We start from the raw sequence: 18,415 nt of genomic DNA on the forward strand, positions 1-18,415 counted from the left end.
CCTGGGAACGAGCAGGGGTGGTATGGCACCCCCGAACCCCACTTTCTGCTCCCCTGTTAGAACTGGGGCACCCCGGCGTGAGCAGGGGTGGCGCGGCACCCCCGTTAGGGGAGGGTTCCCCGGGGAAAGGGAGGCGGCACCGAGTGCGTGGGGCGGCGGAGACACGCCTGCCCCGCTCCCATCTGCACTCCGCGGCCGGTGGCCTCCCTCGAGGGACACGGGAGCCAGGGCGCCCGGCGGGGACGGATCCGGGCGCGGGGCTCCGGCGCCCGGGCGCCCCCAGCGGGTTCCCGGAGGCTCCCGGTGCGCCCAGGCTTCGGCGCGGGAGCGAGCGTGCGCGCCGGCGGGCGGAGAGCCGGCGAGGCGGCCGGAGGTGGAAGGCTGGAGCGGAGGACGCGGCGGCGGCGGCGGCAGCGGCAGCGGCAGCGGCAGCGCCCGGGGCAGTGGCTGCAGCCCTGGCGGCGCGGAGCGCGGTGCGCAGCGGGCAGCGCTGCCAGTCCCGTCCGCCTATCTCCGGCCGCTCCGACACCCCCTCCTCCCGGCCCCCTATCTGGCGAGGAGGCAGACGACTAAGCTTCGGGAGCAACTCCCTAAAAAAAGCCGCATTGGAGGAGCCTGGCCGCAGGACCCCTCCTCCCGGGCGCCCCCCACCCCACCCCTCCCCTCCCTCTCCCGCTTCCCCCCCCCCCGTCCCCCCCCCGTCCCCCCTGCCTCTCCGCCCTCCCCGCCCCCCCTGCTCCCGGGCGCCCGCCTCCCTCCTTCTCGGACTGTCTCCCGACTCGCCCGCTGAGAGCCCTTTCAGATCGCGAGCGGTGGTGGCGGAGCCGAGGCGGCGGCACGGGACCTGCAGTCGCCGGGATTCCCTCCAGGTGACGATGCTCTGGTTCTCCGCCGTCAGGGCTCTGGCTGAGCTTCCCCGCCGGCGCTCGCCCGGGATTACCTGCTGCGTCTTGCTGCTGCTCAATTGCTCGGGGGTCCCCATGTCTCTGGCTTCCTCCTTCTTGACAGGTAGGGGAGGGGGCTGGAGGGACCGGGCCTCCCGGGCGCCGGCTGGGTACCTGGGAGAGGAGGCGCTGGCGCGCCCGGGGATGGGAGGGTTCGGAGCGAGCACCTAGGCGCCTGCCCCTCTCTGGCTGGTGGGGATGAAGCGAAGCCCGCGGGGTTAAGGGGTGGGAGGCAGTGAGTAGGTTAAGGGTGGAGAGGATGCTGACATCAATATAGTAATAGAAATTCTTCCATCTGAACTGAAACCCCTTGATTTGTTTTTAATATCCCCCTCCACCTTTTTTTGACCTACTTGCCCCCGGTACAAGTAAGGAAAAGTGCGCACCGTCTTTCACACATCCTTCTTTCTGACTCTCTAAGGTTCCAGTATATCTCGTGTTAGGAGTGCTTTTTACAGCACCCGCTCTTCAGACCTTGAATTTAGAGAAACGACCCTATTTTAAAAGGGTAATAGTAGCGGGATATAGTAATTACATGCTTCCCGGCAGGTGAGGGCCCCAACTGCTATTCTGAAGGACATACTTTACTGACACCTGGTGCAGAAAAGAAAATATTGAGTCAATTTCTAAGAGAAGAGGAAAGAAGATATGATTTCAAATCAAGACAATAAGAGGCAGATTCATAGAAAGGCCTTTTCATTGACGCGGTCCTGAATGTTGTTCAAATTTAAAATCTGCCCGAATGGCCAATTTGAATTTATTTGTCACATGGGGGTGTGTGTTCAGTTGAAATGCTTGCGTAAAGGAGGAGTATTATTAAAGATCCCATGAATTGTGCTTAACCCCTATGGCTACAGTCCTTTTAAAAATAAAATCTGTTCAAATAAAACTATTTAGGGTAGTTTTTTTTTTTTTTTTTTTAGAGGGGGGTGGAATTATATTTATTTCTGGTGAGTTTGATCATTTAAAACTCATTAGGAATTTCTGAAACTTGGGTAGTCATTTCAAAAAGCATTAGTGTAAAAATTTTAAATGTTGTAATAATGCCAATAAGCTAAGTTTAAAATATTTTTTTTTTCTCTTCATTTCAGGTTCTGTTGCAAAATGTGAAAATGAAGGTGAAGTCCTGCAGATCCCGTTTATCACGGACAACCCCTGTATAATGTGCATCTGCTTGGTAAGTAGGGAGGGCAGGTCATGGGAAGCCAGCCAATTGCTCCCTCTGACCAGGGGAACCCATTCAATGTAATTATATAACCAGATCTTAAACATGGTTTTTGGTTATTACAAAACTGCGTATAACTGGAGAATAGAGTTCAGTTGAATTTCCGAGTTTTATGGACTTTGGCAGTTTCTATGTCATCTGGCTGGGAATTCTTCTCTTTGACCTCATCTTTACTGAAGTAACTTAAAGGATGGACTTTGTATGGCATTGTCTCGGTGACAATTACCATCTGCACTGTCTGCTCCCAGGAATGGCCGTTGCCATCAAATCACAGGCGCCATCAAACTTGCTGCCTTGATTCTGTCATCTGAGCTCAGTGTGAAAATGGCAAGATAACATGTAGGTATCTTACCAATGATAAGGTGCGTGACAAGGGGAAAGAGAAGTGACAGTTACAAAAGACAAACATGAGGACAAGATGTAGCCTGGGATTTCTTGGCCTGTTAGAGCCTAAACTCTCAAAAAACCGTCCTGATATTTCGGATTTGGAAACATGAGTCAGGAAGGACATTCGGTTCTTAATAGAGAATGACACTTGGCTGTCAGCTGCTTCGTTAACCCTGGCAGTGGCAGTAGATTTAAAAAAAAAAAAAAAAAGAATTTGTTTCAATTTATTTTAGCTTAATAGTTAATGATAAGAACCAGTAAGTAACCACATGGGGGAGATTAAGTTATAGGAATAAGAATCTCTGAGATGAAATGTAGACTCACAAAGAGCAGCGTTTTTGTCTGAGGGAGTGTTACCTGCCAATCACTCTTGGCAAGCCTCGATGAGAAGCTACACACCACGAAACCCTGTTGGAAACGCATGAAGGCGTCAGTGCGAAACTCCAAAGAGAGAGGTGATGGTTTGTGATCAGATCAGCGTTCTGCAGGGAACTGGCAAAGGGGCTCTTCTCTGTGTAGGTGGGAGCCAAGCCATCTGGGTTTAAACTACCCAAACTTTGTCATGACGAGAGATGAGGTCAATGTTGTGAAATGATAAGTGGGTGAAGGTGCGTGCCTGGATCAAATGATGATCAGGCCCTGCTCACGAAGGGAATCAGCAGAATCAGAGGTGAACATGCCTTTCGCCGGCCGGGAAGAGAAACATTGCTGCCTTGATAGGAAAGGGCTCCGAGAGGCAGGCTCTTCAGATTTTGTGTTTGTGAGCTGCCCTTAATGATCTTTCACTAAATGGCCTGTTGAAAAGAAGCTCTGCATTTGAATTTTGACGCAGTTCTATATTTACAAATGCAGTGTGTGTGTGTGGGGGGGGGGGGGGGGCAAAGAAAGGGGAGATATGACTTTCCTTTCATTTTCTCTTATCTTGATATTGTGAGTGAATTATTTTATCTTAATCTCTTTATAGGAAATTACCCCGATGAACATTTAAATGTGCTAGCTCCGAGCACATGTGAAAACATTGTTTTTCTTCTCCCCGATATTACTGTGCTTAAAGTGTAAATGGGCCGCTTAGGTTTTGCACAAGGTTCCCAAATTACATTATGAAAAATTTCCCACAGAGCGTTCCCCTTTTCGGGACCACACCCTGGCGGGAAGAAGTTCTTTCTCTCAAAGTGTGGCCTTACTGATTATCCGATCAGGGCTAGAATCCTGCCCTTTGAGAGTAAGGAGTGACTCAGAAGAGAGAAAAAAAAAATGCATCTGCTGGTAATCCAGTGAAAATCATGTATATTTCAGAAAAGTATTGATTAAGCTTAGAAGGATAGTAGGTCTATGTATGTCTTGAAGTAACATTCGGAGGTATCTGCCTTGGTGGAATCCTTTTGAAATGTGCTCAGGGGGAACTCTGGCGCCCCAACTCAAGTTACTCAGAAGATGTCTCGGAGCCTCTCTCTAGCAAAGGCTCAGTCACGTGCTCTGTGGCCCGTGCATGGGTTTGGGGTCCTGGGCCCCAAGTTATCATAGTCATTATTGCTTCCTAAACATTTGTAATGACTTGATAAAATGGAGTAAGAATAGCCGGTTGGCGTGGCTCTGTGGTTGAGCATCGACCTATGAACCAGGAGGTCTTGGTTTGATTCCCGGCCACATGCCCGGCTTTGCGGGCTCGATCCTCAGTGGGGGACGTGCAGGAGGCAGCCGATCAATGATGCTCTCTCATTATTGATATTTCCCTTTCTCTCTCCCTCTCCCTTCCTCTCTGACATCAATAAAAATATATTTCAAAAATACTGAGTAAGAATAGATGGATGACCAGATCTCTATTTGTATATGCTCTTGTAACTTTCCACTGCAGCCCATGGATGTCGGAGTGGCCCGCACTGCCATGAGGCTGCTTAGCATTTTGATACTTAGGATTTTGATACATTTAACAGATGGATAATATTATCAGTAGCAGCTAATATTTATGAGCCACTTTATTTGTGGCGCTTATCTACATCTGCATTATTTCACTGAATCCTCTGAAAAATCTTTCGAGAGCCTTTACCCCCATTTTACAGATGAGGAAACTGAGGTCAGCAGACTTAAAGGCATATTTTAGCAAATATCAGAGCTGGAACTCATTGTTTTCCTCTGCCTCCAAGGCAGCGGTTCTCAACCTGTGGGTCGCAACCCCTTTGGAGGTCGAACGACCCCTTCACAGGGGTCGCCTAAGACCATCCTGCATATCAGATATTTACATTGCGATTCATAACAGTAGCAACATTACAGTTATGAAGTAGCAACGAAAATAATTTTATGGTTGGGTCACAACATGAGGAACTGTATTTAAAGGGCCAGCAGGTTGAGAACCACTGCTCCAAGGCACATGCCTACTAGCAAGTGAAACAGGCTATTTGCTGAGTGGACGCGTGGAAAAGCGAGGAGAAAGTGGAAAGATCGTCGCTTATTTTACTACTTGGCGTCGCTTTGAGTTATTTTGTTTTTTTCTTTGGAGTCTCTCAGGAGCCCGCTTAGCTAACATTTGTTAATCAGATTAGATGAAAGGAAAGTCTCCTTAGGAGTTGGGCTGACCTGTGGGGAGCTCTGGTTGTGAGCTGGTTTTGTGTATGTACGTTAAGAGGGTATGTAATAGTCAAAACTGTATTTTGGATAAAGAAAATAGTCACATTTAGTTTGTGTTGGTCCAGCCTTTTGGCAGAAAGGCACCTAAGACTGAACATAAGCTCATATCTTATTTCATAACATGTATTAAAAAGAAAAAAGCTAACCTCAACGTATGCTTAAAGAAGACGTAAAATGTTACAGTTGGGAGGAAATAGGTGGCACAAAGTCCTGCATATAATTACGCTTTAAAAGCTTGAAAAACCCCACAAAATCAACTTGGCCTGATTTAAACTTTTAAGCTCCGAAATGTTTCAAAGGCGGAATGAGCTCATTTCTGTGGGAATTCTGAGGATGACAGCGAGGGCAGTGGCCCCGGCGAGCAGAACGGGAGAATTTTCTTCTCATTTAGCCTCGCCTGCATGGCCCCCAGCATCTTGCCAGAACCAGCCGGGGTCAAAGAATAACCTGTTTGTTAGCTGGTGATGGCTATCGCTCTAAAGCGTGTGGGACAAAAAGCTTGGGTGCCTCTGTTCCAGGGGGAAGGTGAGAAGTCGGGCCACTGGCCTGAAATCTGGGGGAGCGGGAGGCAGTTTAGGTGAAAGCGGCAAAGTGTTCCATTGTTTAGTTAGGAAGCAAAGCAGGGCTGCTCACCGCCTTACAAAATGGTCTTGTAAGAGCCGCAGGAAGGCGGGCCCAGACCCACTGCTGTTGTGTGTGAGTTTCTTTACCCCGTTCTTGCTAGAATTATTTTCCCATGATGTCTGGGGAAGCACATCAGTGCTGACCCTGAGGCCCAGCCCACAGGAGCCAGCCGCATCCAGATCAGGAGTCTAAAGCAATTGTCTGGCTCTTTCGGGCGTCCCCAAAGCCACCCAGTGGCCCTGAGAAGTGGGGGTTCTCCGACTTCTCACCCCTTTTCCTAACGGGAGCAGAGAGGGCGTGGCGCAAGCTGGTGCCTTCGGCCCAGTCCTGGAAACCCGACACAGCTTCGGAGGCCGGGACTCCGAAAACCAGAAGTCAGCCAGAGAGCTTAGTTTGGCAGACATTTTGTTCAGCAAAAAACATTGTTCCGAGGTTTAAATTCCCTCTTTTAAATCCAGAGGTGCCATGTAGAGGTGGACCCTCTGCCCATGAAAAGCAACGTGAAATTCGGTGTCACACAAAGCGCCCCCGCCCCGCACCCCACCCCCCTTGGAGCCCAGCAAGTGGTGAAAACAGAGGAGACTTTGTCTGCTGTCTTCCACTCCTTAATCACAGAAGTCTTCCATCACCGAACAAGTAGCTACCAGCATCTTGGGTTCTCTTGGGGGCCTTATCTCTATAAAATCCTCATGTATTTTTATTGTTCAAATTAACTGGCTAGAGAAAAGATATCTATTATCTGAACAAGTGTTAGGCACATGTTTGGGAATGAGAGAGATAACATTGCATCAGGATTCAATTCGTGTGAGTGTGCATGTGTGTGTGAGAGAGAGGGGGAAAGGAGTTGGGGTGCAGATAGGGAGAGAGAAAGAGAGAGAGAGAGAGCTAGAGAGATAAAGGAATCCAGATGTGTTCAGAAAGATACAGCACTTAATATATGCACATATACATAGGTTGCAGTAATTTTTTGAAAATTGCTTTGTATCATTTTTTAGATTTTGCATTCTCACTAAGGAAGTGATTAGGATCCCTCCCTCCCTCCCTCCCTCCCCCCCTTCCTTCCTTCCTTCCTTCCTTCCTTCCTTCCTTCCTTCCTTCCTTCTTTGTATAGAAAGTGTTGTGACCAATTGCCTTTCCATGGAACAAGGTATTCAATAGAACAGTTTCAGGGAAAGGTAATTAGTTTGTGGCATTGTGCTGGCCAACTCACCAACACCAGCTCTGAGGCCATTGTTTTTACCGATGCCTTATTGAAACCCAGAGAGCAGAGCAAATGTCCTGTGGTCACACAGTTACTAAGAGACTCACTGGGATGTTAAGCCAGTGCCTTCCCCACTAAGCCAGTTCGCTGCTTAAACATGTCGAAAAATACCTCCAGGGATGTCAGAGAGTGGTTCTGACCTCCGCAGAGCTGACCCAAGCACTCTCCGGGGGCTTTTAGAGTGGTTCTGGTCTCGTAGTTCATATCGTGTCTGGAACTGGGAGAGCCCTTTCAAAGGAAGACACAGGCCAGGTAGCTTTTGGTGGGCATCATGTCATTTTCGCCAAGGGCTTTGGCTCCGGCATCAGCTAGGCCTAGGTTCAAATTTTGGCTCTGTCACTTACTGGTGGTGAATTTGGGGAAGTCACCTCACCTTTCTAAGCCTCAGTTTCCTCGTCTGGACTGTGGGGTGGATAGCAGTGCTGAGCTCACAGGCTGCCGTGAGGATTAAATGAGATAGAGCACCTAAGGCCCGGCATACAGTGTCTCTCACGATGACGTTCTTGCCTCAGTTCTCATTTCCTCACCTGGAACAGGCTGCAGAGCCTCATCAGAAAAGGGGAAAAAGGGGAGCTGGTGGAGAGGAGACGGAGGGATGAGGATGCCAAGCCCACCCACCGTGAGGCATGACCGGGGCTAAGTCAGTAACAATTAGCGGGGTTTTCTGTCTCTCCAGGCTGGGACTGGGCCGAGCCACGCTGCTTCCTAATTGGTCCAGCGGTCTGTGGGCCCGGGGATAAGTTTTCCTCTTGTTCTCCATTAAGCACAAAAAAAAAACTTTCCATGGAAGAGGGGCCTCACTTTTCTGCGGAGTATTTACATCTCGGAGCCTGTGGGGTCACCTTCACTTGTACTTTTGTTGGCAGCGGGGTCGGGTTGGGACCCAGGAGCGCTGTAATTCTGGAAAAACTGCCGAGTGGTCTGGCATCGCGGGGATTTTCCTGGCCCGCCTGGTGGAAGGCCCTCCATCCAGACCCCGGTGGGTTTTGCTGCCTAACGCACGTGCTCCCGGCCCGGCCCCACCCCATTGGAAACACCCTTTCATTTTGTTTGGCGACACCGCTCTTTCCAGCGCACATCAGCAATCAACTGCGTTCTGCGACTCGCCATCAGGAAATACTGTGAGACACTAACATGGTGCGGACAGAGAGTAGGACCCGGTGCTGGGAGAAGCCAGGCCAGGCAAAACCATGGCGAGTGAAGGCGATCAGTAACAATCTGCTGAATAAACACAGGGATCAGTTTTTCACACCCTCTTCCACGGGACTTCTGTCCAACCGCCGGGATATGGACTCCTTTGTGCCATAAAAGAATAGAAATAACACCACCTTTCGTGGCACCGGGGGGTCAAGTGTGCTTGTTGAACTTAGCCAAGTCCAGCCAATGAGCTGGGTGTATATTTTAAGACCTCTTGATTTTCAGCTCTAATTCTATAAAACAGCACTCAAGGCACTCGGGATCGCAGGTTATAAACTCCATAATATTATTCTTTCTTCCTTCTCTCCACACTTCGTACTCCCCTTCCATTTCATGTTATTATTCTTAGCCTGCGCTGTGTTGGAAGCATTGTGCCGCGTGGGCACCTTGGGGAGGCCAAGACCAACAGGACGGATTCTTGCTCGTAGCCGAATGGGGGAGACAGACACAGGCATAAATACGTCTTACAGGAGCGACCCAGACGCAGGCGCTCGGGGACTTGTAGATGCGTTCTGACTGGGTCACCCAGGGCCTGGAGGGCGGGAGACGGGGGTCCTGACAAGGCCCCTTTGGGGGAAAGGCACAGGGAAGTACATGTGTGAGACCCTTAGGAATGGCGGAGTGCCCTGCACCCAAAGCTCTGATGGAGCCCGAGTCAAAAGCTTGGTGGGCACCAGTGAGGGGAGAATCGTGAGGGCCATAACAAAGACATTAGTTCCGCTCATTAATCGGGGGAGCCACTTAATATGTTGTGCAGTCATATGATCTAATAAGGTGTGTTTTATGCCCGGCCGGGATGGCTCAGTGGTTGAGCATCGACCTATGAACCAGGAGGTCATGGTTTGATTCCCGGTCAGGGCACATGCCTGGGTTGCAGGCTCCATCCTCAGTGGGGGGCATGCAGGAGGCAGCCAATCAATGATTCTCATCATGGATGTTTCTATCTCTCTCTCCCTCTCTGAAATCAATAAAAAAATATTTTAAAAAAAAGTTGTGTTTTATATGAGCTCCTCTGGGTGCTTTTATGGGGGGTGTTAAGAGTGTGCAGGGGCTGGAGCTGGGCTAGGGCGTCCAGGAGTGAGCAGTGGTCAGGTGGAGCAGATCGGCAACAGGAATGGGAAGCAGGCTTTGGGATAAACCAGCGTGGCTCACCCTTCTGAGTGTCCTTGAGCACCTTTTAGTTCTAGAATATTTGGATCAAAAGGCTCTAAACCGTGCCCAGCAAGACACGGCAGTTAGCCTGCAGCTGCCACCACAGTGGAGCCAGGAGTCTCTGGAGCAGGACGCTGCTACCTGATGGTTTACTTCCCAGAGTTCACTCTAAAAATTCTATTTCGGGTGCCAGCTCTCACTTCTTACTCACAGTGACAACCTGCTGTGCACGACCCATTTGGCCAATTATGTATTACCATGATTGCATTCTCAGTGTTAGCCAGATTTTATGCAATAATTGGAATTGGGTGGCTCACTATAGAAAGGGGGTACCAGTATGCTAGGACTCCTACACTTGCACAGGAGTTTTGGAGCCCAAGTTGATAGCACTTGGCAATAAAATAGATAGTAGAGGTGAGAGAGAGGGCGATTGAAGGGAATTTTGAGACTCACCAATGTTTTTTTTCCCTCCACACTTTAAAAATTATTTTTACTGCTTTCAGAGAGGAAGGGAGAGGGAGAGAGAGAAACATCAATGATGAGAGAGAATCATCGCTTGGCTGCCTCCCGCAGACCCCACACTGGGGATTGAGCCTGCAACCCGGGCATGTGCCCTGACCAGGAATTGAACTGTGACCTCGTGGTTCATAGGTCGATGCTCCACCACTGAGCCACACTGGCCAGGCATTTAGCCAATGTTATAGCCCATGTAGGAAGAGAAGAGACCAGGACGTGGGTGGGTGGCGATAGATTTAGACTTGATGAGTTGGACTGCGTAGACCTTCCAAGTAGAAAAGCTGAGAAAATGTGGATCTTGGTCTCAGTAGAGAAACCAGGACTAGAAAACACCAATTTGTTAACTGTCTGCAATGAAATAAACTTCAAGACTTTGGGGACAAATGACTTGTCTTGGGAAGGGGTCTAAACTGAGATGTCAAGAAATGGGCTTAATATAGTAATGAGAAGGGTTATATTTAAGAGCATAGAAAAGGGAGAAGCCCATGAAAGAGGTTGGAAAGTGGTTATGGAAGAAAGAGGAGAACCACACAGAAGATGTTTGAAGAAGAGACAGTCCAGTAGTATTAATGATTGCAGAGTTAGACGGAAGATTCTGGAAGAATATGAAAGAAGGACTGCTTACCGTCTCGGATGATTCAGAACAGGCAGTAATGGTGCCCACCTCCCTCGTACCTGCTGCACATTTGCCCATGAATTGAGTTGTTGGTAGATGGAATTTGACAGAAATCCAAAACTTAAGGCTGCTGTAGGGATTTTGAAAATTGAGTGCAAAAATCACAGATTTTCCAAACCTGGATTTGAAAAGACCTTAGAAAAAGGGGCTAAATACCACATGAAAATTTCAAAGGTACCAAAACAAAACTAATTTCATGGATAAAACTAATATACTTTTTGCAAATGTCTTCGGAATGTTTCTGTCGTTAAGTGCAAAGTGGACCAGGCCACACTGAGGCATCTTTTTTTATTATGAAAAAAAGCAACAATATAAAAGAGGCTAATATAAAAACTTACCATTGTAAACTTTCAAGTTTGCTCTATTAAACTGTTAATGGTGCTTTTAAAATATTATGATATAATTTGATCTTCAAGAAAAATATTTCCCCTTTCCACTGAATTTTTAATGCCCGTTTTATTATTGAAGTACAGCGATGGCGTGCTGTCTGAAATTATGGATTCACGTCTCATCTGGGCTGCCCGGTGGCTGTGCACCACCACGCAGGTGCCTGGCTCTCTCTGAGACTTAGTTGTGAGGACCGGGCAGGCCACAGTGGGGTTTGTGCCCTTCAGCTTCATCTCTGAGGAGGAATAACATTGCAGACCTTGGCTGTTGGCAGTCGCAATGGACAGAAGGGCTGTATATGGGTTAAATCTGCTGATGTCTGTGAAAGCCCTTTGTAAGCAGTGTAAGTGGAATTATTTAGAACAGGAACTTAAATAGAAGAAAATGAACGATAGGCCATAAACCAGTTTTTAGTACATCATTTCAATATATATTTTTTAGATTTTGGGTGAGTTGCCTAGTATTCTTGTATCTCGACATCTTTATTTTCATCGTAGGGCTTTTGTCGGATTTGTAAGTTAAAACAGGTAAAAAATTCTTAAATCAGGGTCTGGCCCATGGTGGGCACCTCAGAAATGCCAGCTGCCGCCACCACCTAAATGCTGTGCAATTACTGTCTAGAGCAGTGGTTCCCAACCTTCCTAATGCCGCGACCCTTTAATACAGTTCCTCATGTGGTGGTGACCCCCAACCATAAAATTATTTTTGTTGCTACTTCATAACTGTAGTTTTGCTACTGTTATGAATCGTCATGTAAATATCTGATATGCAGGATGTATTTTCATTGTTACAAATTGAACATAATTAAAGCATAGTGATTAATCACAAAAACAACATGTAATTATATACGTGTTTTCCGATGGTCTTAGGCGACCCCTGTGAAAGGGTCGTTCGACCCACAGGTTGAGAACCGCTGGTCTAGAAGGCACTTCTAAGAAGTGATGTAATGCACTGTTCTTACTACAATTTATTGTCAACTCTATGAACATGTGTTTACTTGGAATTTCTGTTCGCATCAACAGTGGAACTGCAGTGAGGTGGCAGCTAGCCTTTCTGGGAAACCCTGGCCGTATCTGGGGCTTAGCAAGATGGGTCGCTCCTCCATTTTTATTTAAAAACCGGCGCATCTGCTTGGCTGGTGTCCATCTGCGGACAGCTAATCACAGTGTTGCATTTCTTTTTAAATATGTTTTTATTTATTGACTTTAGAGAGAGGAAGAGAGAGAGAAACATCCATTAGCTGCCTCCTGCACGCCCACTACTAGGGACCAAACCCGAAACCTGGGCATGTGCCCTGACCGGGAATTGAACCTGTGACCGTTTGGTGCACAGGACGACGCCCAACCAATTGAGCCACGCCAGTCGGGGCCACAGTGTTGCTTTTGTGGTGAGGGCCAGATGTCGTCCTCTGGCGCTGAGTCAGGAAGTGACAGGTGGGCGGCAAAGATGTAAAACTAATTCCTGAGTGGGCCCACCTGGCCCGGGACCGTGAGTCCTCCCCACTTTGGAGTGTGCAGAGGCCCGCTATGGGACTGACCACGGTCGCTCGCGCGTCCCCGCGGTGTGGGCCTCACAGCGTGGCTCCTGAGGGGCTGAGGTGACCGGATTTGGACCCGTGGACCTGTCGGACGCGCACCGCTTTGTGTGTTGGCGACCAGAGGACCCGGCAACTCCTCTGAGAGTCTGCGTCGTCTTCTCTCCATCTGTGGCGTGGTTACTTGGGCGAATTCCTGCCTGAGAAGAGGAGGTCCTCAAGTCTACGAACCTCGTCCTGTCCTCTCTGCGAGCCCATAGCTGCGGCGAGAGGTCCGCAACCTTGGACTTGAGTGGGAGTCAGGCTGGAGTTTCCTGTTTATAGTTTGCGTTGTTAACACTCGGGAGAGCTCCCCGCAGCATGGGACTCCAAGTTCCCAAACACGATTCTCCCAGGAAGCTTGTCACAGGAGGTCAACCTCCGCTCTAAAAGGCATCCTAAGGAATCATTACAAAAACACACTCTCCCCTCCCCCGCCTATAAATGGATTGTACTCACATTTGAAAATTTAGTCATATAGACACCCAGATCTGCTTTTCTTGGCGACAAGAGGAACATCCTCCCTGACAGAAATAGCAGCGATGCAGGCTTTGGTGCGGGCACCTGGGATCCTCACTCCTGCTCTCAGAAGTCACAGTGAAAAATGCCTCGGGTCCCTGGAGCTGCGTCCCCCCTTCCAGCGAGGCTGACTCCGCAACCTGGACACAGCCTCGTGTTTATGTTCGGGTTTGGATGGTAGCTCCCTTGGCTTCTGGGAGCTGCTCTGTGGAAAATTATGTTTTTCTTTTAAGGACAAAGGCCTTATTGTATGTGCATGTCGTGTAGCATAATGAGGTTTTTTTTTTTTTTTTAATGTTAGGTCAGGGGTGGTACTAACCCAGGTCTGCCAGATGAGAAAGGCAGAGGTCTCTACCCTGAATGGCGAGTTAAGGTTTCGCTCAGGTAGCTCAACGAGAGGAAACCAGAGGGGGGACAAGTGGCATCTTCACTGGCCAGAGCATGTCCCCAGGTGACTTGCTTTGATGGAATAACCATAAACGAAGGCGGGAGAGGACCTGCAACACGAGAGATGGCACCCAGACACTTGGCACAGAATGACAGTGACGATAGAAGTCACCGAGATAACAGCGTCACGCGTTCACTTACAAAAGCACACACGTTTCCAAACAGCTCCTGCGCTCTTGGTCAGATAAATAGGTGTGGCCGGATGTGTTCTCATGGCTGCGAAGGCCGCTGGGCGCAGGCGGATCCTCTTCTCAGACCCCGTGCGGCGGGCCTCTGGCCGGGCTGCTGGCCTCCTGGCCGCGCCCGTCCCGGGAGACTGTTGCCAGCAGAGAAGCCCAGAAAGGAGCTGGAACACTAGGAGGCCCAGGGCTGTTCTAACATTTCTTCGGGCCTCCGTGAGAGGCGTTTTTAGCATATATATATGTTTTTATTAATTTCAGAGAGAAAGGGAGAGGGAAAGAGAGATGGAAACATCATCAGATGAAAGAGAATCGTTGATCGGCTGCCTCCTGCACGCCCCTACTGGGGATCGAGCCCGAGACCCAGGCATGTGCCCTTGACCAGAATTGAACCCGGGACCCTTCAATCCACAGGCTAATGATCCAAACCGGCTAGGGCCGTTTTTAGCTTTTTTATCTTCATTTCTTTTCCTCCTTCTCCATAAACATTTTGTTTGTTTGTTTGTTTTGTTTTAACCTAACTTCTTAGGTTTCTCTTCGAGGCAAATGTGTGGATGGCAGCAATAATTAAGGTTCCTTGGGCCTCACACTGATTTCTTTGTGATGAGCAAAGAAATGGCATTTTTATTCTGTTTTCCCCCCTTTTTAAAAAAATAAACTTACCTTTATTGTCGAAAGTACAGATGTCCCTTTTTTCTCCCACATTGTCTCTCCACCTTGCTCGTCGTTTTCCTTCTTTTCCGTGTTATCCTCAGAGTTTATTACTTAAAAAGTCCCGGGGCTTCCTAGTCCATATGATGCTCTAATGCAGCGGTTCTCAACCTGTGGGTCGCGACCCCTTTGGCGGTCAAACGACCCTTTCACAGGGGTCGCCTAAGACCATCCTGCATATCAGATATTTACATTACGATTCATAACAGTAGCAACATTACAGTGATGAAGTAGCAACGAAAATAATTTTATGGTTGGGTCACAACATGAGGAACTGTATTTAAAGGGCCAGAAGGTTGAGAACCACTGCAATGGGACAGAGCGGTTGGAGCGGAGCTGTGGCAGGTGCCCCCTCGGCTCCCTGAGCCTGTGTGTGGCAGGGGTCCCAGGAGCCCGACCCTTCTGCTCCATAAAGCCTCCTTGTGCTGTATTTGCCTCGCTCTGTCCCTTTACTTCTCAGAAATTCACAAATTCTCGTGGCCTGCGGGGTCCCTCCTGCTTTGTGGATTGTGGTGTGAGAGCAGTAGATGGGGACATTCACAGAGCAGTGCTTCCTGGGCTCCGGGGGACACTCATTTCCTGATTGAGAGGACATGGAAGATCAATCAGATGTTTTCCCACGTGAGAGCTGCTGTGCCAAACCAGTTTGTTTCCCGCCAGTACCTGTGTTCATGACCCTGGCTGGGTGGGGGAGCCCGCCTATTAGAATTGAGATGTGGCAACTTCTGTTTTCAAGCCCGTGTGAACAATGGTTCCTGTGCCAGTGGGACCCGCCAGAGGCCAACTCTGAGTCCATTAGCGCACAGGTGGCCAGCCGGGGTAGAAATCCCTTTCCTCTGGTGACCTAAGTTAGAATTCAGGGAGGAGCTGGATGGCCGCGAAGGGCCAGGAGCCTGCCCTTTTGTGATATGGCTGGTCCAGGAGGAACCAGCTCCTCATCCTCCATGCTGGGATGGGCCGGGATGAGCTGGGATGAGCTAGAATGAGCTGGGATGTGCTGGGATGGACCCAGATGTACTGGGGGTGCAGGTGCCAGAGGGCAGTTGCTTCCTTCTGTGAATGTCATTGTGTGTGGGGAAGAAGCTGGGATTTATTACAGAATGTGATGTGGGTTTTTTTCCTGTAAATCTTACCGTGGACAAGGACAAAGGGAAGTGTGCTGAGAGGACTCTGGACACGAGTTCAGGTTTTGGTGTTCTGCTGAAGCATACGGACTTTCCATCGTCCGTGCTGACCTGTAGAATCAGCAGTTCCTCCTGTGGTTCAACCTGAGAGCCCTTTGAGCACCTGGAGACTTTTTCCGAGGGAGGAAGTCATTGGTCAGGTTATTGTGATGGTCTTAGTGAGGGGACTTTACATTCAGCGGGACTTCACTCTGGGTTCATAGACTAACAGTGAAATGCAGCCAATACAGTAACATGCAATCGCCTCTTAATCTCCCACCCCCAGCTCTGAAGGAACTGGCCTTCCCTCATCCCCAGGAGCCCTCTGACCGCGGTGGGGAAGTTCCCTTGGTACCGATGATGGGAGCCCCTGGGTGCTCTGCAGGGCTGAAGTGGAGCAATGATTGATGGTCATTCGACTCAGCTCACAGTTATTGAGCATTTATGTTAATAACGGCCCGGGGCACTGTGAGATTGGAAAAGATGCTTTTTTTTTTTTACATGAACAAAGAGATTAAATTATGTTTCCGAAGGTTTTGAAGTTAGCTATCTTTTATTGCTTTAGAGTTCTTTGAAAACTGATGAACTCACGCAAGCCACAGATATTAACCCTTGGTTGGAACAGTTGATTAATCAGAACTGACCGCTAGATTACATATATGGATATATATGAGCACGTGCATATACACATACATATGTAAGGATATGTATGTACCTAATATAAAATTCGGGTAATGGGTTTAGGTGGCAAACTACCTTCTGTCATTTAAAAAAAGTGTGACCATGTGATTGAACTCGAACTTGTGCACAAGCTGGGGGTGGGGCGTTACAGTGGGGACAGGGGGCCCTGAGCACTGGGGACAAGGAACAGACAGACAATCCTGTTCCGGCCCTGGCAGCCTGTCCTCTCCCTGCCCCGCACCCACACTGACCTGACTCCCACCTTCTGTCTCACAGTTGTGGGTCATTAACAAGTCCCTTCCTCTGTTCTCCCACCAGGGCCCCAGCCATGGTGGCTCTCACATTTAATGCACAGATAAACCATCAGGGAACTTGTTAAACATGTAGATCCTGGGGCCTTACTCCAGAGGGTCTGACTCAGTAGGTCTGACAGAGATCACAGAATCTCTGTTTTTTCTTTCTTTTCTTTCCTTACCTTTCCTTTCCTTTCCTTTCCTTTCCTTTCCTTTCCTTTTCTTTCTTTCTTTCTTTGTAAAGGAGGGATAAATGGTGAAGGAAGGAGACTTGACTTGGGGTGATGAACACAATGCAATATACACATGACTTATTATAGAATTGTACACCTGAAACCTATAAGAATCAATGTCACCGCAATACATTTAATTTTATGAATCAGTGTCACCCCGTAAATTCAATAACAAAGACAAAAAGAGATTCTCTATTTTTTTTTCTTCTCAGGCTTTTAAAAAAAATGAAATCTTTATTGTTGAAAGTATTACCTAAAATAATCTCTATTTTTAATACTCTTCCAGGGACTCTATGCAGGGGCTAATTTTTGAAAAACTCTTCCATTTCAGGTTAGGGAAAGGGAAGGCTATATAAATATAAGTCAGTTCCCAGTGAAGCAACATATGAACGAGTGGTTAGGCCCAGCCGTCCTGTTGTTGGTACAACCCAATAGTAGGTCAGCTCTCATTCACGTACCGTTATTGTTGTGGGGTATTCTCAGTCACCGTGCACATTAACCATATTCATCCAAGTGCCACTTCTCCTCTTGTCCTCTCCTCTACCAAGCTTCCCCTAGTCACTGATCAGAATTACTCATCCTCTGAAGCCTCACTTTGTCCCTTCCTCCTGTCCACCCTGAAGTTGTATGATTTGCACGGCCATCTCCCCGACTGGACGCGAAGCTTCTTCGGGGCAGGAATAGTGTCCGGTTCTCCTCAGCATCACTTCCAGCACCCAGAGCAGCATCTTGCGCACTGGAAGTCTCCACAGCTATTTTACGAAGAAATGCCACATGGGCTCATCTGGGGCAGCCTGAGTGTCACTGTCCAGGCTGCGAGGTAGGGCCGGTTTTCTCAGGAAACCTGTCCAGTGTCGAGATCATCAAGGCTCAGGAAAGTCAAGCAAGATGAACTCACACTGCATGTCATGGAGCCTCGGGACTGTAATTCTAGTTGGGAATCCTGGCCAGGCCGAGGCTCCATGAGATAGGGATCTTGCAGACAGTGCCTCCCAACCGCAGGGTTGAGAAAGCGCCCCAGGCCGGGAGTGAGAGAGACCCAGCAAATCGCTTCCCTGGGGATTCTGTTTTTCGCAGTCCTTGTGGTTTGGTTAGGTAGGGTCCTGCCTGGCGCCTTTGGGTGGGACAGGCTGGCCCTCTGGGGGACAGCCAGCCCTTTCCCGGGACGGATTCCCACGGGGATGCACTCCATTTCCTGTGGTCTTTCTGTGATGGGCAGCAGCTGCGCGATGCAGCTGATGTGACGTCTGTGTGTTGATCCTTCAGCGTGAGCCAACTGGATGGAGCAATTCGACACAACGGCCAGGGTTTTATGACGGACCTGCCGGGCCCGGCAGCATCTGAGGGAACCGGGGACAAGCGGTGGCCCCGCTGATGGCCATGGGAAAGGGGTTGAGAGATGCCCCACCCCCTCCCCTTCCATTCTTTCTGGCCATGCCCACCCAGCAGGTGCCTTCCTCATCCAGAACAGAAGCCTCCTGGGAAATTTTAGCTCTTTCCTCTTTCTTTAGGCCGCCGATTGCTGCCCACCCCGGCCTTTACCTGATCTCGGAGAGAGCGAAGCCAGGCACACCTGGTGCTGGTTCACCCGCCTCCACACAGTTCGGGTCACGTTGATGAAC

General features: G+C 49.1%; 1 protein-coding gene across 3 annotated transcripts in view; it reads left to right on the forward strand.

Annotated features, from left to right (window-relative positions):
• Nucleotides 1–521: 521 nt before the first annotated feature.
• BMPER (BMP binding endothelial regulator) overlaps nucleotides 522–18,415 on the forward strand; it is a 200,117-nt gene continuing 182,223 nt past the window's right edge. For 2 of the 3 annotated variants that reach the window (XM_070424770.1, XM_070424773.1), the window contains exons 1-2: nucleotides 522–1,008; nucleotides 2,036–2,121. In XM_070424770.1, coding sequence (XP_070280871.1) covers nucleotides 876–1,008; nucleotides 2,036–2,121 — 219 coding nt within the window. In that variant the 5' untranslated portion in view covers nucleotides 522–875. The remainder of the gene's footprint in view (nucleotides 1,009–2,035; nucleotides 2,122–18,415) is intronic. The other variant, XM_070424772.1, reaches the window with a different exon arrangement.

Source organism: Myotis yumanensis, unplaced genomic scaffold (assembly GCF_028538775.1).
Source record: "Myotis yumanensis isolate MYYU_CA2020_CCGP unplaced genomic scaffold, mMyoYum1.0.hap1 SCAF_9, whole genome shotgun sequence".
NCBI classification, from domain to species: Eukaryota; Metazoa; Chordata; class Mammalia; order Chiroptera; family Vespertilionidae; genus Myotis; species Myotis yumanensis.